At 36.7% G+C, this 25,227-nt stretch overlaps 1 protein-coding gene across 3 annotated transcripts in view; it reads right to left on the bottom strand.

Annotated features, from left to right (window-relative positions):
- Positions 1-25,227, bottom strand: part of AKT3 (AKT serine/threonine kinase 3) — a 152,444-nt gene that overhangs the window by 25,980 nt on the left and 101,237 nt on the right. For all 3 annotated transcript variants that reach the window (XM_063151941.1, XM_063151939.1, XM_063151940.1), the window contains exons 7-10: positions 22,270-22,335; positions 20,627-20,695; positions 13,594-13,716; positions 11,657-11,785 (exon numbers count right to left, since the gene is read on the bottom strand). In XM_063151941.1, the coding sequence (XP_063008011.1) occupies positions 11,657-11,785; positions 13,594-13,716; positions 20,627-20,695; positions 22,270-22,335 (387 nt within the window). The remainder of the gene's footprint in view (positions 1-11,656; positions 11,786-13,593; positions 13,717-20,626; positions 20,696-22,269; positions 22,336-25,227) is intronic.

The following is a 25,227-nucleotide window of genomic DNA, read 5'->3' as shown; positions in this document are numbered from 1 at the left end:
TGAAGTTTGTATCTTCTCTTCTTATATAAACATGCAAAAGGTTAAGTAACACACACACTTTCTAACAAGCAAGAAACATTAGCCAGGCATCAGCTGCGAGGCATTTGCAGGTACTTCAGTGCTTTTATGGATCTTTTAGAGGCTTTGGACAACATTAGAGCTTCAGCTAAGGGAGAGCTATTTATTCACCTTCAAATTTTCATTTGTATTGCGCTCAAAACGCCACAATACAAATTTAATTTTTTTTCAATTTACTGAGATAGCAATAAACAAGGGAAAACAAAGTATTCTGTAGTGATTCCACTGTCCCTGCACACCTTGGGGTTTCTGGAGAGTATCTCTGGCAGTGACCAAGTATGCAATGGGACAGTGCTTTGTACACAGAGCAGCCTGTAAAGCCCTATGTACAAAATAAACAATTCAGTTCACAGACCAACCTTTGCCTTTGTGATGATTAAGACAACACAAGCACTCTGCAGAACTGCTAAGATCACAGTAATTCAATGTTTTCCCCTTACACATAATAATTCTCTTTTTTGGCAAGCACTTACAGATCAATGAAGAAAAATAATCTTTTATTTACATTTATTGACCAAAAAATGCACTATCTTATCTATCTTATCTATTCCCCAATACTGAGAAGAACACTGTCTTGTACTTGAAAAAAAGATTGTTACTACCAATCTGTTTTTGAAAAAGAGAAATCTTCTTTTGAAGAAGAGAAAAATGAAAGTTTTCTCTTTCCCAGAAAACAAAATTCAGAGAAATTACTTTTTCCTGGATTTCACCAGTGACTGTAGTTTTTAATCTTTAGGTTTATTAGTCAACACATCTCCAGGTCCTTTGCTTTATGCATCTCACTCCTTTAAGAGCCTAAGATACAGTCCACAGAATTTGATGTCCATTTAATTTTATGGTGAAAAGCAGTGAAAATATATCTTTTATTATCTGTATTCCTTCAGTAGCTAAGAGGTGAAAGGTTTTTTTGAAGCAACAGCTTGAGACGCATCTGCAAACTCCTATTTACAAGGGCTTGGGGCAGAGATACAGGAAGCAGACAACTGAATGTCAAAGAAAAGTTGATACATACACAATGCTTTTACAAGTTCCCGTGAAAATAAATTTTTTGGAAGGTGAGCCAGCAGAATAACAGGTGAAGTCTGTGACCAATCATGTACTTCCACTTGACCTAGGTGGAAACTAGAATTCTCCAATACTTTACTAATCACAGAACACTGAGTGAGGTGTGACTACTTCAGACAAACTGAGCTCAATGCAGAAAATCCCTTAATCCTGTCTTTATTGCATTTCCTTGGAATACAGCATCCCTGATGAGCAGCATCTGGAAGATTTTTGGCTGTACAGAAGAAATTCACACCATCCAGAGCTGCATTTCCCACACACCTCTAAATGATAATTAGGTGCTGTAACTTCTGGACTCTGCAAACACAGACAAGTTTAGCTGTCACCTTGAGCATGAAAGCCTTTGTGAAATTCATTGTCAATCCTATACAAAGGGTTGTCCTCATTGGGTTTTATCTCTAGAAGAACAATATCAAAATATTGGACTCATATTTTGTGCTAGGTAATCAAGGCAACTTACTGGAAAAGCCATTAAATTTTCGACCTATTAATGTTTCTCCTAATCTATTAGATATAGACCTTTAGATAGACATTAGAAATAACTTGTTGCTCAATCAATAATTTTGACAGAACAGATGGGAAAATATTTAAACATCTAAACAAACTGTCTGCACACCTATGTTGTGAAAGAAAACTGAGAACTTTGATACACCAATGTACTGTTAATTTAAGGCGGGAAAACTGTTTTCAATTAACCTTACAGTTCAGGTGGAGTGTATGCTCCTTAAGCATTCCTGGTAACCCTTCACACATTTTTATTGCTATAGTTGTTGGTCTGTTAACAAATACTCACCCATGTATTCTTCAACAGAAGTTACAAAGTCCATTTGCTAGAACTTTCTATCAATTGTGGTAACAACTACAACAATGAGAAAGTTTACAATCTAACACTAACAAACAAAGGTAATGTACATGTCTTTACAGACACAGACTTTTACCCAGATATATGAAAATGCATCCTGCAGAAGGGTTTGTTCACCAAAAATTATACAATTCAGTTACTATCACTGTATCTTAGTATGAAAAGTGAAGTGTTGCTGCATCAGTAGTGAAAAAAACACTTAAATGAATGTTTACTGATTTTGTTATACACAGCTGAAAAGACAAAATGTCAAGGGTATAGATACCCTGGGAAACAAACAGCTGAGATTTTTCCCTGCTCTAATTTTTGCAGGTAGTTTTTCTCCATTTTGTATCCAGTTTGCACTTTTTTTTACTTCTGGCCCAAATGTAAACTATCTTCCTCTTACACTTTCATATTTGAGATTTTGCCCATCTCACCTCGCTTTTTGTTATGAACCCCTAAAAAAGACACAGCAAACTAAATTTTGTTTGCTGGCACACATGCTGTATCAGAAATAGTATATTCTGGTATAAATGTGAATTAAGCAAAGCTTCCAAGGGTAAAGAGCATGCAATACTAACTAATGCACTCAACCTCCTAGAAGAGACAGATTTCAGTAGAAATCAAAATTAGAAAATAAGAAAATAAAAGAAAAAAGTAGTTAAGTTACTGCACATGAAAATGAGTATTCTAACAAGGGCTGTAAGAAACTAATGGTAACACTGGGAAAAAAAAAAAAAAAAGCCAAGAAAACAACCACATCACATTAAAAAGACCCCTCAAAACAAACCTTTCATAGGAGGACAGGAAATAAAAGGAAAATATTATTTCAGTCTACAAAAAGATGGCACTCGTCTCTCACAACTCTACCCACTCCACCATTAGAAGAAAATCTGCAGACCTGCTCATATCTGTATTAATTATCACTGCACCAGCAACAGTCTCTAAAACATACACTGCCATAAGATGCAAGACAGGTAAGAAGTAATAAATAATGACAATACTGTGATATGTCTTTCTAGTTGCTCTTTCTTGCTGAAATTACTTTGAATATTTACTGATGTTAAGAGGCACAAGTGTTCAGCTTTTGTTTATGCTTCATTACTCTCAGAAAAACTAAAGGCTTTTGCTGAGATGGAAATAAGCTTTCTATTGATTAAATGAAAATTAATGAAAAATTTTTAAGCAATTTATTGAGACAGTCTTTACTATTTTTACCCAAAAAAAAGTATTTTATTAGAAAATTGCTCTCTGCTTAAAGTTCTGGTTTGAATACAAAAGTTTGTTTACAGCCAATATTGAGCTAACTTCTTTCCTAGTATTCTGTTTGTTTCGTTATTTTTGCATATTTTTACATCTTTTCCCTTGAGAAGTCTGATACTGCATGTGGACAACTGATTTCTGTGACTGGTGAGATTACCCAGGTAGCATGAAAATGCAAATCCTCATTACATTATTGGTTATCTGCTTCCAGGGGAAAGTCTAATTTTTGTGCTAATTTATCTGATGTTGCAGCAATTCTTCTGTCTGCGTAACAAAGCCATGCTTTCCTACCCTCATCTAAATGCTCCCCAGGTTTTGATCCTGGTAATAATTACTGCCAATAAATGATGTTCTGCTCTGGATGCCCTGCCTTGTCTACCTTTCATCATTTCCATCTCAAGGGCCCACTGGCAATACCAAGGTGACAAAAGTGCTGAAATTCAAGTCACCAGCATTTTTGATGACTTAGGATGGTAAGATGACAGAATGTGGGGCACTAAAACATGATAAGTGATAACTAAACCGAAAAAAGACCAAATTTGAATTTTCATGAGATCGGAGCACTTCAAGGTAAAACAACTTCTTGCATTTTCATTTCATCACAATGTAAAAAAAAATAATCTGGGGCTTGGAACTCTAGTGTAAAGAGAAAATTCCATATTGTGAACCTCCCATAAATCAGAAGGGAAAATATTTTCAAGCATAGATGCTATTTCTCCTCACCCCCCTTCACTGGTCCTCACCCAGAAACTAAATGTTGCCAAATATACAACAGACAGCTGTTCAAGAGCACAAGCCAACACAACACTGAACCACTACTCTTCCACAGGTAAAATAAATTCTATTGTGCCTCTGCTAAGAATCAGATTATGCATGAAGCATCTAGGTAAACATAGAGAAAATAAATTTCAACTATCCTTCTGCAGCCAAAAGAAAAATCAGTTAAGCAAAACACAACAGCATAACTATACTGTTCAGGTACTGAGCAAACAAACTGTACTTAAAGAATATCAGAACAGGTTATTAGAAGTTGAGGCTTTTTGGTTTTTAAGCAGAGCATTCTGCCTCACCAGGAGACAGTAACACCTCATACTGTAAGTTAGGACAAGCACCTACTGAAATACAAAAACAAAAGTAATTATTTCATCAGTGTTGGTAGATGACTTGGCAATTAATATTCATCAGCTTAGAGGCTTTATTATTTTATTGAATAAAATAAATCTCATCATTGAATTTTTTTAAAAGAAACTTTAATTTTTTTATATAACTCAATAGATACAAATGTTAAGATTTCATTAAATTAATGCAAATGAATAAGCAAACCTTGAACCCTCAGAGTAAGGCACATCCTTAGATGGGGTCCACACAAAAGATGATTCTTTTGTTGCTGATTAGACCTTCTCTATTTACTTAGCTTTACATTTGCTTGTATGAGAAAGAGGTAATGCTGCCTGTTACAAATGAGATCTGGTCCTACAGATATTCTCATTACACATGCAATTTATTTATGATTACAATAAGAGGGTTAAAAGCTTTTTGTGACATCAGAAGAAAAATATTATCATAACCTGCAACACTGCCAATGTATTATTATAAAGAATGACCTTTTTGACAGCATTCTTTGAGCAAGGAACACAATTGATTTGAATTCATCATTTTAAAAGAAAGAATAAAACTACCACCTTTCTAAGGCTCTGGCTGATAAAAATTAATGTTCTATCCTTGGACAAAACAACACTATACAACATACTTTGCTAAATATATATTGAACACTCACAGGTTCCATTTCTTTTTATCAGTAAAGTTTTGGATTGAGTTTTTTTCTTGGGGGGGTGGTGGGGAGGGCACTCTATTTTGTTCATTCTAACTTGGCGATCAAAGAATTTTTATTTTTACACTATTACAGAAGTGCATTTTTCTAGGTTTCCAAAACCACCTTATTCAACCTTCCCCATCTGTCACCATCTGCTTCTTTTTAGCATGTACTTTTTGTGTGATCACATAAGCATGTGAAAAATAACTAACATTCAGATGATTGTCTGCTGGTACATTTGAGGACTGGGCATAATAAAAGTGAACTGCCAAAACGTACTTAACACTTCTAATTTTGTTGGGTCTTGCATGTAAGCTACATTTGATTTTCAAACTGTTTTACAGTTGGAAAGTTGATCAGGTACTCTAACTCAACAGTAAAACTGAGACTACATAATTAGCTCAGCACTAAAAAGATGGTATTGAAAGGGAGGAACAAAACCCAGAAATATATCCACACGAGTTCACACATCCCTTTGACTGAGTCTGTCTGCTCAATGTTGCCTGAGGCACAGGATAAGATGCTGCAAGCAGTCTACTTCTGGACAGGCACAGCCTGAGTCTTCTCTCCAAGCTACCACAGGACAAGGATAAAGGACACTCAGATTTACAAGGGTGTAAGAAATCTCACAGAAAATGCCTGGAGAAGCAAAGACACTAAGCCGAGGGTAGAAATGCACAGAAATACAATGCAAATCCTTAACTGTGCAGCAGATACTGCTTCTAGCTTTAGGTAAAGAGTAATTGGAAAACGCCATCATGGCGCAAAAGCTAAATGATGGAAGTGTCTCTTTCCAGGACTCTAGAGTGCTATGGCACAGCATTTCTGCTTGCTAATGCACTTCCCAGTACAGTTTTCACAGGAAAAGAACAAAACAAGACTAAACCTGAAGAAATAAACTTACCTCCAATGCTCTAAAAATACATTAACCTCACTTTATGAGAATTTAATACCAAAATTTTTCCATCTTTTTTGGAGTAGCACCTCTACAGGCCTATCAGGTCTTCAGGAAAACCATATGAACCAGAACATTAGTATGAGTATGTTTTTATCAATGCAGACAGTTTGGTAGAGTGTCTCATTATCCTTCCTCTAAAGAAACAGTTAACATTGAAGAAAGTGAACAAAATAAAAAGAAGCACAATAAAAACAAGAACTGCCCCTTTCCCTAGACAAACCCTAACAATTAATCTTCCATTAGTGCTTACCAGAAGTAATAAAATATAAGTGAGAACTTACCCTCTAGAGCACAATGGAAAACTGAGCTCAACATAAAGCTTCCTTTCCATTAGCTCTTTTTGTCCAAGTCTTGGAAGTTCATACCTGTCTTAAAACTTGTTGCAACACCTTAACAGCAGCCTTCCCTTAATTTATGCCATCTCCACAAATTCCCTTTTCCATCCTCTAGTTCTAGAGGTGGAAAATAATGGCACATACCTACTATTTATAAAAAGTTGCATAGAACTTCAAAAGGCACATTACTTTGATGCCTCAATTATCTTCAAATTCAAATGAATTTGGACAGACAAGGAGATTAAAAGGAAATTGCATAAGTCACAAAAAATTATTCTGTCCTTCAGTTCCTCTGTATTCCTAACCAAACTACTCCTCAGTAAGCTTCTCTTCAGTTTCAAGTTGCTCATTAATTTCTCCTGCCATTAATGTCTCCCTGCAACACACCTTATCAGTTCCTACTTAGAAAAGATAAACAAAGTAACATAATCATCTTTAGTCCAAACTCTTTCCTGCCCAAAATCACATTTTTCCCCATAAGAAAAATATTCTAACCTCTAATCTGTGTTTTCTGATCTATCAATCTACCTCTGACATTATTACATTCATTTCATTCATTTTCTTTCCCTCCTATTAGCTTCTCTTACTATCCTCCTTCAGTATACTCAAATTTTTTTCTCAACTGCATGAGAAAAGGGGAAAAGGGGGAAGAGGAAGAAAAAGGGAAAAAAGGAAAGGAAGGGAAAGAGGGGAAAGAGGCTTCAGCTGTACTACCCATGCAAATTCATTTTCTCTGCAGTAGAGTGAGCTGAAGTTTTAACATCAGCTGATCTCTCTCTAACATTAGCTGATCTCTCTCAACTGGCCTGCCTCAGTTTACCCACAGTGCTTTTATCAAGCTGTTTGCAAACAAGGGCCTTCCTGCTTCTCCCAGCTCTTTAAGGAGCTCTTCTTTAACACTGGCATTGCAACTTCTATCTGCATTAAAATCCCTGTTAAGAACAATGCTTTGTCATGATGCCTGCAAAACCCGACACATCCATCGCTGTTGTCAGCCTGTCTCAGCACATTTCAGTAGTTCCCTCTCTGCCCACACACAGCACTTAGTTTCATCTCATATCAGACAAGTTATGTGGTAGATCATCATAGTCTCACTCCAAAATATTATCAGACTGCCTTTGGCAAATATCCTGATCCAATCCAAGCAAGTGTTAAAAGAACAAAACTAAATTGTACAGTTGTACAGTTTAGCTGTACAACTGACAAAACGCTTTTTCTGACTCTATTGTCAGCTTCTTGTAATCTGTATATACCACAACACTCTTAGAAAATACACTTCAATTCCTGAAAACATGGAAAAAGTTCAGGTTTTCTTGTTACAAGCATGCTTGCTTTCCCTTGCTGAAATTCAGTCACTGAACTTTAATGGCCAGGTTCTAGATTACATCAAAGCCACTTCATTCCTAAGAGGATGTAAGTAAGTAAGAAATTAGGTGCAGTGTGTGGAGAGACAGCAGCTGCCTCTTGATAAGAGTTCTATCCTTCACTCCTCTGAGATAAAACTCAGGGCAATAACTGATTACACATGATCTCTCTCTCTCACTCCCATTTTTAGAAGAACAGTCACTAAAAAATACTGGCCAAATAAGCATTGTATAATTGATCTTAGTATTTCCTTGATCGTCACTGGTCTTATTTTAGTTACAGGACATGCACATCTTCTGTCTAGGGGTAAAGGCAGTGAATCTGCTACTTTCTTGCTCTTTGTCACATACCCTTGAGTGACTGTAACTGCACAAACTATACAGAAATAGTTTGCTTTTTTAAATAAAATGCAACTGTTTTTATAGGAATGCATTCATGTAACCGGTATATACGAACCATTTTTATACATATTCATCCACCTAATCTGTATTTTTATGCCAATAATACATAATTATATCCTTCCATTTTCCCTGTTATTAGAATAAACCTACACATCATTGGTCATCTACACCTTTTAAGAGTCATTTGAATGACATCCATGAAGTCCCTTACCTCTGTAAGGGTCAAACATGGTTTGACCCTTACAGAGTCAAAGCAACTTCTCTTCTGTTATTAGAAAGACTTAAAAAGTAATTTCTGGTATTTAAAGCTTGTCTCTCCCATGACACCAAAACTTAGTACCATATTTGACTGCTCTTCTATAACAAAGACTGTGCACTTAGTCCTAGAAGCTTGAACTGAAATACAGAGATCCAGAAACTTTTACCTCATCCAAGGAAACATCTTTATAAATGATCAGACCCCAAAGAGATTTTACTTCTCTGCCCAAGTAGCTTCATTTCCTGAATGTTCTATTAAAAGGAGTCTGTACCAATCTGTAACTTTATCAACAGGTCTCATCCTTGACAGTCAACTGAAAACTACCAAAATCCAAACTGCTTTTAAAAGACTCAGGTATATTTACAAGTACTTTCCTCAGTTTTATTCTTTCTTTTTTAAGCAAGTTATACTGCCTGTTAAATTTATGTGGTCCTGTCCTGCCTTTGCCACTCCAAAACTGCAAAATAAGCATTTTTTGGAAAAAAAATAAAGCATACATCTGCATTACCTAAATGGGAACACAATTAATCTTTTTCTCATTGGATCTACGAATATTTCCTGACATCACAATGATCCCTAATGTGACTGCTTACTTTGAAGAATAACAATGTAAACAGACTTTTAAGAAATAGTCTCTTTGTCCTGAAAAACTGCTAACTGAGAAACTGTAACATATTTTATACCTTTCAAATGGGGAATGCCATAGATTCTTACAGCCGAGGAAATTATTAATTATTACCACCACACTTAAGAACACACAAAAAAAAATTAGGCTTGTGTTAGTTCTACAGCAGATGATAAGGGTAATTTCACTCTTATAAAACCAAATTATTCTCAAAAAACTATAAAATTTCACAAACAAAAAGTTACTTGCTCATTCTTCAATAAGTGTGACAAATGTACATCTGTACTGTTAACAAATATAAGCCCTGCTATTTGGCAGTGGCAAGTATTTTCTTCCTAGAGGATGTGTTCATATCCCTACTGTATTTTATGCTCAGCACAAAGTGATGCAAGATGAACACAGTCAATGCTATTTTAATTTTCTTTAGACCATAGAAAATCGGTGTTGGGATAGACAGGCAGGAATTCAGCGTGGTAACAAGACTAAAGTCCAGTTGTAACATGAGGCTCTCATGCTCTGAAGTTTGCCACAAGGTAGTAAATCTCTGGCACCTGAAAATTATTTCTGTGGCCTGAACTGCAAAGAGAAGTGATTTTTGAGCATTGGTTCTCTGAAGCAAGCTCACAAACAGACTGGAGGACCCAGGCTCCTGAGGGTCCCTTTATCAGTCAGCTGCCCTGGCAAAAATAGATACAAATGTCTCAGGGGAGCAGCTATCCTCCTAAAGGTGTTGAGTCTTCTCGTGTCTTATCAGTAACCTGTCTAAGTTGCTTGCTCAAAACCCTTTATCTCTCAGGGAAAAGGGAATGAGCTCCCTTGTTCCCAAGGTTAATGAAGACTCAATTTCCTTCAAGACAGATTTTTACAGGGAAGGTCTCCAAAAACACTCATAATGGGAGGCAGATCAGAGAAGTGGGGCTTCTAGAGAATAGAAAAGCAAACTGGACCAAGTAACTTGCGCCAAGTATCTAAAACCAAGATTGATGAAAGAGAGCTAACACATTTTCAAATGAGTCAAGGATGATAGTACCAGATATATGAAGAGAAAGTTAGTGGCTCCTAAAAATACTGCTGTTTCCTTTACTGTTGGAGAAAGAACGTATCAAAATATCTTGCTATCATCCCAAATGGATTCAGTAACTCTACCTATCATATTGACTTACAGCCAAGTATTAGCAGTTTCAATTTCCTCTGTGACTGCAAACTGAAAGGGACTTTAAGAGATTTAGAAAGACTCAAACCCATGTACCTAGCCATCCTAAAATCCTAATTTCCAACCAGCACTATCCAGAAGGTGATGTGTACCTGTTTGTTTGACATTCCTGAATTTCAGGGTTTAGAATAAAAAACTAATTGCAATCAGAATCGCTTGTTGAAAGAGGCTCCAGGGCTTGTGGCTGCTACTCAGGATTCAGTGCTGCTGAAAGTAAGAGAATAAAGACCAATGTCTAATCAGAGCCTCCTCCCTTCAAACTAAGGCAGGTTGTTCTTCAAAGGCAATATGTAGTAACAAGACTTTTATTGTAGTGCAGAGTTGCTGCAAGAGGCGGGAAATGCCCCTGAAAACTCTTTAAAACTTTCTTCAATGAAACAGTAGAACTGAACGGCCTTTTAAAATCTTTTCCCTTGACTAGAAAATTATCTCAGTATGAGGTGTGCGTTATGTCAATTAGAAATCTTGAATGCTGACAAGAGTGGAAATAAGGGCTAATTCAGCATCCACAGAATCCTTAGCATTAAGTAAAAATTAGGCTGTCTTTCATATGGGTACTGGAGCTGTATTTGGCAGCCCCTGAGGAGAGGCAGAGTGACATTTCTGAGCAGCACAATCAGAAGTGTTGACTGAAGCCAGGCAGGGCCAAAACACAGTCTTGGTGGTGCTCCCCTTGCCTTCTTTCAGCAGGCACCAGTGGCAGAGCTGGCAGCACTAATAATACTGGAGCAGATCATTGGGATGACTTGAGCTTCCACAACAGACTCTCAAGTGGCCAAACCAAAGCTCCAACCAAAGTTCCTGCAAGGGGAACCAAAGCAATGTCTTCATGTCCATCTTTTTATCAGTTCCTAAGGAGTGTGATGCTTGGCACTCTGAGTGCCAGCTAATGGGAAAGATGATGATGCATACTCTGGGATGCCACTCTGCTCACATCCTAGGAAACAGACAGTTTTGGTGACCACCTCACCAATTCTGGGGTTGACACACTCAACTGCTTTTAGCAGAAATATCTAAAATTTCAACTCCCTCTCCCTGCAACTGGGGAATTCAGATAAAAACCCATCAAACTCAAGTCAGTACCTTCCTATTCCCCCTCGCCTCCACTGAGGCTATATAAATGCTAGTTACACAGCTCAGTTAAGCAGGATCATATGTTCCAAGTGACAGACAGATGGAAGATTATTTTTGAAGAAATCATTGGAAGATAAAAACTTTAACAGAGAAAAGGAAACATAAGAAGGAAAATGCACGTTAGAGGCCTTTTTAAACACTAAGAAGCTGAGCACCAATATATATACAACCACCACAAAGAATAGCAGCACATTCCATTCTGAATAAAAGCTACAGAGTATTAATCAGGCAGACTGTCAGTCTAAAATTAAATGGAAAAGAAACATTTTATACAGTATTATAAGAAAATATTCCAAATCATACCTCAGGTGCCAGGTATTCTGGAGTACCACAGAATGTTTTCATAGTTGCTGCATCTGTGATTCCTTCTTTGCAAAGTCCAAAATCTGTAATTTTTATGTGTCCATCTTTATCCAACATTAGATTTTCTAACTGTGCGTTGGGGAGAAAAATATTCCCTTAATATTTCTTAACAAAACAGACCGATGCATTACATCAATTTTGTAAAAAAAAAGAGTTATTCCTTGCAAAAGAATGTAATTACTTTGTAATTTTAAAAAATACAGCATCTACCATATTACAGCATGTAACAGTGTTTACTGCCACAGGAGTTAGACAATTATTTAATACTCAAATACAGTTTACAATAGTAAATCCCAGGTCAATGACTTCAGAGTTTTCCTGTGGTCTAACATGACAGCCACTGATCAAGACACCTTTTACTTTCTAAACTGTTATGAAACAGCCTGTATCCATAAATCCTTAAAATACCTCCAACTTCCTTTTCAAAAATAGACAGAATTTGGGATAGGGCAGCTACTGATAAACACTCCTGAGGTAAATTCCTCCTTGTCTACTTGCAAAGGACACTTCTTAAATTGTGAATTTATACCTCCCTAAGCTTTGCATTGCTTTTTAAGTATATGATCCTTGCTTTGAAATGTGAAAGCATCAGAATAATGGCTACTATCACTTTCAAAAAAGGCTTCAATTAGCTGTACTTAAAATACAGATGGAACTGAAACCAAAGAAAACATTCTGAACAACTTTTCTCAACAGAAAATGGTTTGGTTTTTTACTAATTATAAGGCATGTAGTGAAAATGCTAATACAGAACAATCATAGCCCTGTCATTCTAAGTCTGTATAAAGCCTGAAATATTATCAAAACTATAGATTTCCTGTTGAGTCTGTGTTACAAAGAAAATGCAAAGTAGACAACATGAAAAATAGAAGAACAATGATGTCAAACTCCTCTTTCTTTGTTATTTAGAATTTAAATTAAAAACTATCACCTATCATTCCTTGACCAGACAATTCTGTATTTTCCCAGGATTTCACAGCATTTCACATTATTACAACAGATGCTGCTACAAACAGGTAGCCCAGGTTTTTTTTTTCTGTTTGCCTCCCTGAGCAGAACTTGCCTACCATTGCCTCCTTCTCCTGGGTTTCTGTACAAAGGATTGCATGAATGAATTCCACTACTGTGCATGTACAACAGGAAAGCACAATTTCTTGTATATGAAATTAAAGGCTTGGCACAGAAATAAAACTGTCTCATCATGGAATTTAGAGGTTCCTCTTAGACAAGTTAGAAAATGTTCCTGTTGAAAACAGAGGTTATTTTTCCATATAGCATGGTCATAGTGTGTAACAGAGTACCTGGAGCAACTGTATACGCTGGCAAATCTAAAACAAATTACATTCCAATAACAGGAATACAAAAGACTGAGATACAAAAGACAAACTAATTTTTAAATCAATCCTGAAATAAATTCTTTTTCTACTGAAGTATTCTAAATCCTCTTAAATGTTTCCAATGCATACAGAAACACCTGGTTGCTGAGATAAAAAGAATGCAGCCACATAGTCCCAACTGACCACTTCCCTTGTTTCGGGACATTGAGAATTGTATTTGAGATTTGTGCTGAAATCTAAGTTATGAGTAACAGGGCAGGGGGTAGGAAGGATGAGGATCAGAAGTTTAAATCTCCTTCAAGTATTGCTACTACGGTATTCTGTTTCATTTTACAATCAAAATAAAGTGAGGGAATGTACCCATCTAGAGATTACTATATCAAACAACTTCCTCCAGCACACACAGAACTTAAATCTGAACACAGATATTTTTTTTCCCCATTAACTCTGAATAGCACAACTTTATAATTACTTTGTGTTTGTCCCCATAGCCTCTGCAAAAACAAAAATTTGATTACTTTTTTTCCTTTCTTTTTTTACCTTGAGATCACGGTACACAATCTTCCCGGAATGCAGATAGTCCAGGGCAGAGACAATTTCTGCGCCATAGAAGCGTGTGCGGTCCTCTGAGAACACCCGCTCTCTCGACAAATGGAAAAACAGCTGCAGGGTAAACAGCAGGGACAGGATTGTAATAATTACTGATTTAGTGGGGGAAATTAACACAAACATAAAACACCTCTCATCACCATATTGTGATGATAGATAGTGTACTCTCAGTGGACACTCAGCACTCTTAGACAGCAGCTGGCTTATCTTTTCCAGGTTTCCAAAGGGAGAAAGCGAGCTGTTAAATCAGCGTTTTAATCAATATACCAATCTTGTTTAAGGCATTCTGCTTGCTACTCATTTAACCTTCAGTTACCAGAGGAAAAAAAAAAAAAAAGAAAAAGTATGCAACAGCATCATTCTGTACTTCTCCCTCTGCTACTTCCTCAGATTTTTGCTTTAAGCCACTGAGAAATATCCCTAACACGTACAGATTTTGGTTCTGCCTCATGTTTTTCAGTGCTTTAGTAACTTTTCTTTGAATTGAAAAAGGTCTGGTTCTTCAATAGACTTGGACTGAGCAGGGACTGGCATTTTACAAACCATACATTCACAGGCTAGAAGTAGTAGTCACTAGAAAAAGCAAATCAACAATGCTGAGGGCTTATAAAAACAAATCCACGTATTTAGTGTATTTCTTGGCTACAATGTAAACATTGGTTCCGGTGTTTTGTCTCTTCTTTAATACTTTTGAAGTAACAGCACTTTGCAGGCACTTTAAAGTCTTTCAGCAAAAAAATAATAGTCATTATGTATTGCCAGTAATTTCAGCTGCAATGAAAAAGTGTAATATAAATCTCTGTAAGGTTGTCAGTATCTTAATGGATAAAACATCACCCTCAGAACCTGGAACAACATCTAAAAAAGCACATTTTAGCTGTTCAATTCAAATGTTTTCTGAAGTGGTGAGTTTTAATTACTGTTGAAAGCAAGTTTGGGTAATTCCTCAAGCAAAGATTAGTGAGCATATTTCTGTATTCTCCTTAAGACCAGACTGGCCATGTTACAATGTTTTTGGCTTCACCACAGGAGCTAACAATCAACAAAACAGAAATAAAAAATGTTATCATTTATAAATTAAACTTTGACAGTGAAATCCACAACAGCTATGCATGCAGGCTTGGGTGGTTTTTTTTCACTGTTGGAAGTATCAAGTAGATGAGAACTGTGAAATGACAAGGTAGGTTAAAAATTACCCAAAAGCAAACCAGTAAAAAAAAAAAAGCCAATGATGTGCTTAATCTGTCTTTATCACATCCTACTTTATGCCTTTAGAAAATCTACACTATCCACATGGCACAGAACAGTGTAGGAATTACTGCAGCTATTTTCAGTGGGTGGGCTTCTGGATGTGGCACTTGGGGACAGGGTTTAGGGGTGATTATGGTGGTGCTTCATTGATAGTTTGACTAAATAATCTTTCAGGTTTCTTCAAACCTTGGTAATTCTGTGACTTTTTAAAACATAATTAAAAAGTCACTGCTATGAACTAGAAGTCAACTTCTTTCCTGATAATTGTAATTCATAATAAGTGTATCACATTTGTCTTAGCCTAAACAACATTCCCAGTAAACTGAACCTTTTGGCAGCATATATATGTATAAGCAGAGACTTCACAGGATACAGAAACTGCACTATGATTTAAAGAAAATATTTAGAATTTTGTTTGTTGTATCTGGTTTCCCCATTCAACTTCTTTTGAAGAGCTTAAGACACCCTGCACGAAAAAGGCAAACCTGCATGACAAGGAGGATCTTTATTTTGCTCCTGTTGCTCACCTGTTTAGGCAGCAGTCCCTGGTGGGACAGGAGCCTCTCTGCAGTGATTTGCTCTCTGTACCCACGGCTCCCCAGTGGTCAGGGCAACCACAAGACCCACCCACACCAAGACACCATGTCTGACTTCATGAAAGGCCTCAAGCATCACCAAACTGGGAAAATAACAAGTACATTTCCCAATTTGTGGGGTCCTTTCCATACTATTGCTTAGTATTTAAACAGAAAACAAATACTGCTTAGGTGAATTTCATTCACATAAAGCAAAATACAAAATTTACGCAATTTATGCCTTTATGTCTGTTTCATGGTCTCTCATAAATAATAAGCTTGTGCTAATCATTTTTAAGAGTGTTTTTTGTTTTGCTGGATTAAAAGTAACTAAAAATACACATCAACACACTCTGAAAATTTGTAACTCCCAGCTAGTCCTACATTTCATATCTATTCCAAACAAATCTTGGAATTTTCTGTTTGAAAGAGACTAATCCAGTAGCTGAACAGCAGCCTTAGAAAATTCTAAAACTTCAGAATACTTGTCACCAACATTTTTGTTTTAGTTTCCATTTAAAGTGTCCCAAATCTGAATCTAAAAGTTGCCAGCCTGACAATTAACATACAAAAAAATTACTTTCTTCAGTGTTTATTTCCAACAAGAGCATTGATATTCATTAAAAACACCAACTTCAAAGTAAAATGACCAGCTAGAAACAACTAACAGCAGTTGTGTTTGTCAAAGAAAGTGTGAGCTTCTGAGTCAGCTTATTTTAATGTATATGTGACACCACAGTCACTGTTCCTCACATTATTATAGCACCTAACAGAGCTGTCACCAAACCATACTTGCTAGTTTTGAATGAAGAATGTACATTTAGATATAAAAAATGCACATTAAAAGCACATTCATGCACTCAGATATATGCTAAAGATATTAAGCAGATTCTAAAATTATAATAGGAAAAGCAGAGAGATTACAGGGGGATTACAGCATAATTTTCAGCTAATTAATTAGCTGCTTCACTATTTCGGAATAATTCTGCCACTGTATTCCATTTACAATTGTCAGAACAGGAAGATTATATGCATTAAGTCAAAGAAGAAAAAGAAGAAATGTGATGGAAAGTTAAAATAGGTTTCCAACATTTTCACTATTTATTGACTTACAGTTATTAAATATGTGCTGTAAAATCACTGGAATTGCAATAGAAATAGCTTTGGCACAAAGAAAGCCATTTTGCACATAACATTTTTGATGGCATACACGAGGGTGCTATTGTTACAGTGAGGACTGGAGCTCCAAATTTCTTGCTATGCCTTTAAAAACTGAACAACAATGCTGTCATGGGGTTTTTCCTAATAAAAAACTTAATGGAAAAATTTAAACAAATATCAAACATAGAAGTATATTCAGCTGAAAATCCAAGCATGCCAAATATATAAAAGACACAACCTTGTATCAATTGATATGTTACAGTTGTACACACACTAGTGACCTATTTAGTATGTTGTAAGTTGAATGTCTGGCTCTTGCTGTGGTGTACTGGGTTTGTTCAGAGCTGCATTTTATATTTGAGTGTTGATTTTGCAAAGCACCTGCAGTAGCAACCTTGAAATTTCAAATTATTTATTTATTGTTCCAGACTTTGTACTGCTTCTTGGCATATTCTACACCCAAAGAAATACAGCACCCTTACCATGGACTATCATAATTTAGGGCTAAGGAACATTCTCTTGTTTACTTATTTTTTGTTAAGTAGGTTGTAAATCCTCTGTCTTTTTCCTTTCTTTTTTTTTTCCAGACAGTAATAGCACTTGTTCAATTACAACAAGCCATTTAGTTTTCTCCTGCCTAACAAACTGAAGTAAGAGCTGTGCAACAAAAATGCCAAGAGGAACAGAGATTCAGAATTCTTATGTAGAGAAGCATCTGAACAAATTTTAGGGTCTAATTTTATTATACACATAATTACCAATTAAATTTGTTACAAAGTACAAAATCTGGAATTATCCTTAAATGCAGAGTGAGGAAGTTAATCAACTTATTAGACAGCTGAATCAGGGTACTCTGCAGAGTAATGTATGTAATAGATTTAATTTCTAAAACATTTTCAACCGTTAAAGCAAAATACTGGAAATAAGAACTGGGAAACATACACTCCAAAAGCATTCCCCAAAAATAAAGAGCCATTTGGTCAACTCAGCTAAGTCAGATGAATATTTGTTTTCTTGAAATCTAATTTCAATTTCTTAATGCTACTTTAACATAATTCCTTCAGTACAACAAAGGTATTGAAAAGTAATTACGGTGGCAGATGCATCCCTCTAGCTATACAGTGCAACTTAGGCAGTGATCAATAGACATTGGTAAACATTTCACTCATGGAGTCTAAAAGCAAAACCAAATGAAGACAAAATTAAGCTTTTGGTCCAGAAGATTTTTTTGGCAATTATTTCAAGATTGTGCATTCAGCAGCAGGAAAAACATTCTCAGTATAAGGAAAACATATTCAATATCTCCATCTGAATAATCTGTTTGGGGAAAAAAAATTCCTCTAATGGTTTTCTTTAGTATGTTAAACTACAAACATTAAACTGGGTTTTTTTTTAATGGAATCCAAAGGATTTTACTGTAATGCTTTGTACACTGTAAAAGAGCACACACATAGACCAGCAAAACTGATGCAGTTGCATTTTCATTGTAACATGCTCTCTTATTAACCAAACCCAACCAACTTGAAGTTACATAGGCAAGGTAAGGCAAAGATAAATTGTTACATTGTAGAGGGATATTAACTTCACTGCGGAGCTAGATTTTTAATAGATATAAAGGATTCTTGCTTACAGTCATTTAACACATTTCTCCTCCAGTATGAAGCTCTGTGCCCCCTTCCTTGACTGTTTTTTTTTTTTCTAGCTATAGAAAGAGGAAGCAAAGACTCCTACTGCTGACCACAGTTTTTATTACTGTGCTAGGGCAGAAGCCTAAATGGTGGCACTTTCTTGCTTTCACCTGTGTAGGAGACAAAAATATTTATACAAACTTCCAAGAACTCCTTCATGAGGAGAACTGCCTGGAAAATTGTGCTCGTGAAAGACACAATCCATGAAAATTCCCAACAAATTGATTCAGGCACAACAGTTTACCTAAAAAGAAATATGTAATCTAAAGGAATTTTAAACAGAAACACATTGAAGGTAGTACAGCACTGGAGAGAATCAAAAGCAACACAGTACATCTACAGTCAATTTCCCAGTGGAATGAAATAATTTAAAGGTGAATTTTCAACACCTTGAACAACCAGAATATATAGGGAAATGTAATTTCTTGAAAAACAAACAGAATAGTAGATAGAAGAAGCAAAAGAAAAAAGTGTGTGTATCATATAAGCTAAAATGCTGGCTAACCTTTGAGCAACTTACGCTGAGTTAATAATAAGGCTGTTTTTACAAATATGAAATCCTCTGTATTTTTTGGAAGACACTGACTAAAGTCTGAAATTCACAAGAAAATTTGGTAAGATTAAAGACTTTCCTATTAAAAAAGACAGTTTGTCCAATTACTACTCCAGATCTCTAGTCAAAGAGAAGCACGTGGGCAAATCAAGAGAGTTTCCTCAAAGAATACTGCCTACTCCCAAAAGGCCATTTTTTCCCACTGTGGCAAAACTTCAGAGTTAGCTTCATTGACTTAGAGAACCATCAGCAAAGTACATGAGCAATTGCAATCCACAAAACAAAGGCAGGCTGCCACCCACAAACCCATGACACACAACACTTGCAGTAGTAGCCACAAAGTTGCACCACCCAATGCAGAGAAATGCATTGACCAAACTACAATTGACCAAAATACAGCCAGAGCATCCTCGGTCATAAGAAAGGAGTTGAAAACATCCTTTGTGGGCTCTGCTCTGCATTCAAACAGGATGGAAAAAACACAAATAGCTAAATTCAACTTCCAAACAGTCTCCCCAAAGATTACAGAAATGCAGTAAGATCTTACACAGAGGAAAACCATGAAGAATTAGTTGGTTTATAAGACAAGACTTAAAATTTATTGCAGACAGCACTGACTTAGTATTGGTGATGTAAATTCAATGTCAGATAAGCCAGCTGAGTGTCCAAGAGAAGGCTGTTATCCCTTTACTGCCGAGGGAGATTTTTGGATCTGGTTCAACACCTGTGATGTGCAAATTTGGTTTATACATTGAGTTAAACAAGCCATCCTCCCATATGAGAACCCTATAGCACCATATTTAGGCATGGCTGGTAGAGGATGGCCAAGGACAAGCTGGGATCCAATGGGCTGCAGGCACTGGGATTATAGCTAAGGAATTTTATTGCAGGAGAAGGCAGCTAAAACATAATGCAAAGCATTACGTATCATGCCACAGCAAATTCTGAATGAAGAGAGAGTCTTTTAATCAAAAAAAAGCTCCTAGTGGAAACACTTAGTCCTTTAACATTATCATGAAGCATATAGTTGACAAAATAAGGAAAATCCCTCAGTTGATGTTGTAACGAGACACAGCCTGAATAGCAAACAGCATCTAAAAGGTAGATAAAATCCCTCTTCCTCGATTGCAGTTCTCTAATTCCATTTGCTGCGTATCATTTTTCATATTTCATTCTTTAGTAAGCAGCTGGAGGACAGCAATGGCTTCAAAGCTAACAACACTCTAAGAAGTTCAGTACTTCAGCTGAAATTTCCAGAGTACTCAGCAAATGAAGTGGAGACAAGCAATGAAAAACATGAATGCTCCACTCATTTCCAATAGATACTTGCAATAGTTACAGCAAAGAGCACAGATTTCATATTAGGAAAAAAGTAACACTCATCAATATTAGTTTTGCTTGTTTACACTGCATTATGACTGTTTCATGCCAGAACATGCTATAGTATGCCTAAATAAAAAGAACAATAAGCAAGTATATGTAATTAGTTCTCTAGGATTAAATTATCTCTCACTATACAGAAGTCGAATTTTTTCAGAAGAGGAAATAGTTTTGACAGAAAAGTTATAAGAATATGTCAACTTTTTTTTTTTAAATAAAACAGTTCAATTCTTTTATAAAAGCCCTTTAATGATACTAGAAAGCAAAAAGGCAAGGAAAAAATATAACCTTAAAGGTGTAATCCAAAGATTGTAACAGCCTTACTGTTACAAGTGCAGAACATTTCTTAAACTTACCTCTCCTCCGTTAACATACTCCATCACAAAACACAAACGATCCTTTGTCTGGAAGGAATATTTCAAGGACTTGCAAAGAAAACAGCAAAATCAAACCAATTATCATCTTATATTTACCCAATGTCTTGCACTTAAACTGTAACAAAATTTTATCTTTTTGAGCAGAAAATTCTGATTTTGGCAAGACCTTTATGAGTGATTGAAAGTGCAACTCTATCTGGAGCTTGAGTTAAATTAACACAAAATCTTTCAAGTGTTTCTTCATCTCTGCTACATGTCCACTGATATGAAAACATCATGCTTATTACAAGAAAGTATTAAATGGGTACTAAGAGACACAATTTCATACAGTACCAGCTATTTCCACTCACTATTTTATGATGTCCACTTCCACAGTGCCCATGAAGAGAGAGATTATCATATTCTTTTTCATTTCTCCCAAATGAAATTTTAAAAGTCATCTTAACATCCAGCTTGCTTTCATTTCCAAAGCAAGGACTTTCTAGTTTCGTATTATGGAATGTTAAGGATGCTAAGTGCCAAATTAATATATTAATTTCCATATAATTTTAAAGTTGCAACAGATGTTATGATCTTAATTAAAATTTTTGATTTTTCAATGTTGACTTATTAATGATACCACAGAAAATCTACACATGAAGACTTAGCCTAAAAGAAAGGAAATTCAGTAGAACTATATGCAACTAAACTGCATATCTCAATACAAAACTTGCTGAAGAATAACAGAAAGGTAAGAAGATACCACCTGTATCATGTGCAGTACCACTGTTGCATTTTTTGATGGGAGGTACCCCTGCTCTTGCTTACCATTGCACTCTACTTCAAGAAACATTACAGGACCTCTGTCATCTTTACTGAATTTCCAAGGATATTTTGACCTGCCAATGTAAATGCAATCCTCTGCTTTCCAAAAAAAGTTAAGTTTTTTTAAATAGGAAAGCTTCCATGCTATACTTTGAAATTTTATTCCAAAAAAAAAAATCCCTGGCTCAAAAAGCATGTTCATTATATGTTGAAATATAGGGAAGTATTTTTTAATATATTCTCAAGCAAGAGGAATTAGAATTGCTTCTACAGAAGAAAGTCACCTGTAAAGTTAAATCAATTAATTGTCACTTTTCATGAGTTTCTTTTGAAACATTTTTATCTTTTCTGTCTTTCCCTTCTATTAAATATTAACCATATGAAGACAAAGGTAGTAGGATTAGAGTTTTTTGGCTCTATAAGTTACTTGTTTTGAACAAATAAAATAGCTATTTTTATTGTTTTACTGATTTTTCAATTAAATTTTCTTAGTAAAAAATACTTGCACTTCTGTGAAATTAATAACTTTTATTTTTAAAGTGTTTGTATACAAAAACTACAAACAATTGCACAATGGTTACACATTTCTACAATTAAATTTATTTTCAGTACAGTAAAGCTTTACAAATTTACTAGAAATTTTATTTCTGAATTCTTAATTAATTCTTGGTATCCTGATAAAGGATATCAATAGCACCAGATAGCTACTGATTGTTTACAAATCATCATGAGAAAAAATTCAAAATTACTAAAATATGTTCATAATGGATGCTAAATATTACCTGCTAATGTACTTCAAACTGGTTCCTAATACTTACTGTTAAAAAAGGGTGTCTGGTGTTTTTCAATACTCTGCTTTCTGTAAGAGTGTGAGCCACTTCATCCTGTGAAATAAAGAGGAGAAGAAGTAGGTCTGGATTAAGATATAAAAATGTTATTGAATTAATTATAAGGAAAAAGTCAGCAGAAGGGAGGGAAGGGAAGGGAAGGGAAGGGAAGGGAAGGGAAGGGAAGGGAAGGGAAGGGAAGGGAAGGGAAGGGAAGGGAAGGGAAGGGAAGGGAAGGGAAGGGAAGGGAAGGGAAGGGAAGGGAAGGGAAGGGAAGGGAAGGGAAGGGAAGGGAAGGGAAGGGAAGGGAAGGGAAGGGAAGGGAAGGGAAGGGAAGGGAAGGGAAGGGAAGGGAAGGGAAGGGAAGGGAAGGGAAGGGAAGGGAAGGGAAGGGAAGGGAAGGTTACAGTACAGTTTTGAAAAATTAATGAATCTTCACATTTTTGAGGAAATATTTCACAAAAATCTGACAACATATTTTAATTGGTTTTCTCATTTTCTTGTTTTAAAATGAAATCTTTACACTCAATTCAGAGAAGAAAGAAATTATAATATTGGATTTGATAGCTTAAAAACACAGTCATCACAACTTCACAGCTCTGGTATGAATCACCTGAACAATGTATCTGCAGAGAGACTAAACCAATGTGCGAGACATGTACACACCGAGTAACTGACAGGCAAATATAAAACCCAGTCTCATCCCACCAAGTGTTAAGTCAAGTCAGGTTTGCTGGTTTTAAACTTCCACTTGGTTTGGGGTTGGTTTTGTTGTTATCCACCCAAGCTGTCCTCAGGAGCCCAGTGGTGAGCAGTGCTGCTCTGACCAGGATGAGCATCCCTAAGGACTTTGGCCCCATCCTTGGGAATGGGAGATGTCCACACAACCCCCAACTCATTTCCAGCCACAATTTGGAAAAGAGGCACTTTGGGGAGAGACAGTGGCACTCTCCTGTCTGTGTGCCTGAACAGGACAGATCAAAATGAGCTCTGTATCAGAGAGAAGGAAACTGGGCAGTTGCTGTGGATGTTTGCTTCCTGGCAAGCTCATCCATGTTTGTTCCCTGCTCGCTCCACGGGCCAGCCCTGGGGTGGGCACCATGCAGGGGCAAAGAAGGAGCCTGGGGGTGCCAGTGAGGCCCCAGGGGCACGGGGGCATGGGGGCACGGCTGTCACAGCACCAGCTGTGCAGAGAGCAGAGCTGAGCAGGGTGAGGGGACCAGCACGGGGGCAGAGCTCGCCCTGAGCTACAACACCAGCAGCTCCTGAGGGCTAGGGAGAAAAAGCACATAATTGACCCCCCACCAAGGGAATACACAGAATTTTGTACAATTCTGCATGTAACACATGCTGTGGATCCCCCTCCCCAGGCTGCCAGGGGCCAGGCCTGAAAGGCCCAGGAGCCACTGGGAGGGTGCAGCCATTTTCTGTAGCGCTAAGCGACCGCCAAGCTTTGTGTTACACTGAACTAAAGACTACCCTGGTGTGACTCAAACTTCTACTGTAAACCTACAGAAGTAAATATATTTAGTCAGAGTACACGTTAATATTGCCACAAATAATACCAATATAACATTATTGTACTACACGCATGTTTATCAGACTATGCTCAGAAGATAAGGTATTATTAAACTGGAAAGTAAACACAGATGTCAGGAGTTTTAAATTAGACTTTAAAAATTGTCAAAATAGGAAGTTGAACAACAACAACAGAGTCAGTGGTAATAGATTGTGATGCCATTTAGCTGAATAGCAGTGCAATATTGAGTACACTATAACAATATACAGGGGGAAACACTAAAACTAAAAACCACACTTCAAGGAGAAAAGCAAGCACAAAAGGTTCATTTAATTATTTATTTATTTTTAAACCTCTGTGGTTCACCAGCTATATGGCACAAAAAGCTGGCAATGGCCAGTTTTTCTGGAATTGCTTCAGGAGTTTGTAATATTGGTAGTAATTTCCTTGTAAGTGTAGCCTTAATCTGTCATGTAAACAGGATAAACAGATTTAGCCTGAACTGGGCAGATGCTATACAGCTGTCAATGCACCCCTTTTCTGCTTCATACTGTGCTTAGGGCTTTTATAGGGCTACTTTTTGCACAGGCAGGTAGCAATAGGACAAGAAGCCTAAAACTTTAGTCTAAAACTAAAAAGGAGAGAGATTTAGATTAAATGCCAAGGAGAAATTCTTTACTGAGAGAGTGGTCAGACACTGGGAACAGGTTGCCCAGAGCAACTGTGCATGTCCCATCCCTGGAAGTGTTCAAGGCCAGGTTGGATGGGGCTTTCAGGAACCTGGAATAGTGGAATGTGTCCCTGCCCACAGCAGGGGGGTTGGAACAAGATGATCTTTTAGTTGCCTTCCAACCAAAGCCTTTCTGTGATTCTAGAGTGTATATTATATCATTTACATGCTGAATTGGGACTGCAGATTTATTTTACCTAGTGACCCGACCCTTAGCACTGATCTTCAGAGCTAAATGCTATTGATAAATCCCCATAGCATGTTCACAGCCTGACTGGGCTAAATTAAAATTCAATCTTATTTCTTCAAAATTTCTCTACCTTTATACATACTTCTATGAACAAGATTTTTTTGCTCACCTTAGACAAAGTTTCCCAATAATCAGCTTTAATCAATTCTAATAAGTCAGTGACATTGTTGCAGACAACAAAGTAATTAGAAAACTCCTAAAATTTAAAAATCTGTTTGGTATTGGTACAAAGAAACAAGTTGAAATGTTCTGAAGGCTGGAAGGATACAAGCCAGCAGCTGCAGAACAGGAGTTCACAAGATCTCCTGTGGATCCCCAGATGCCAGGGGTGACCAGAACATTGGTCAAGGATGTCAGGCTGGAGACAGAGGCTCAACATGCAGCAACCAGACAGGCTCTGAAGCCCCACAGGGCAAACCACAAAGATTGCTGCCAGGTCTTACAAGGAGG

This window comes from Melospiza melodia, chromosome 3 (assembly GCF_035770615.1).
Source record: "Melospiza melodia melodia isolate bMelMel2 chromosome 3, bMelMel2.pri, whole genome shotgun sequence".
NCBI lineage: Eukaryota > Metazoa > Chordata > Aves > Passeriformes > Passerellidae > Melospiza > Melospiza melodia.
Note: the sequence above shows the minus strand (reverse complement) of the source record. Positions and strands in the feature narration are given on the sequence as shown.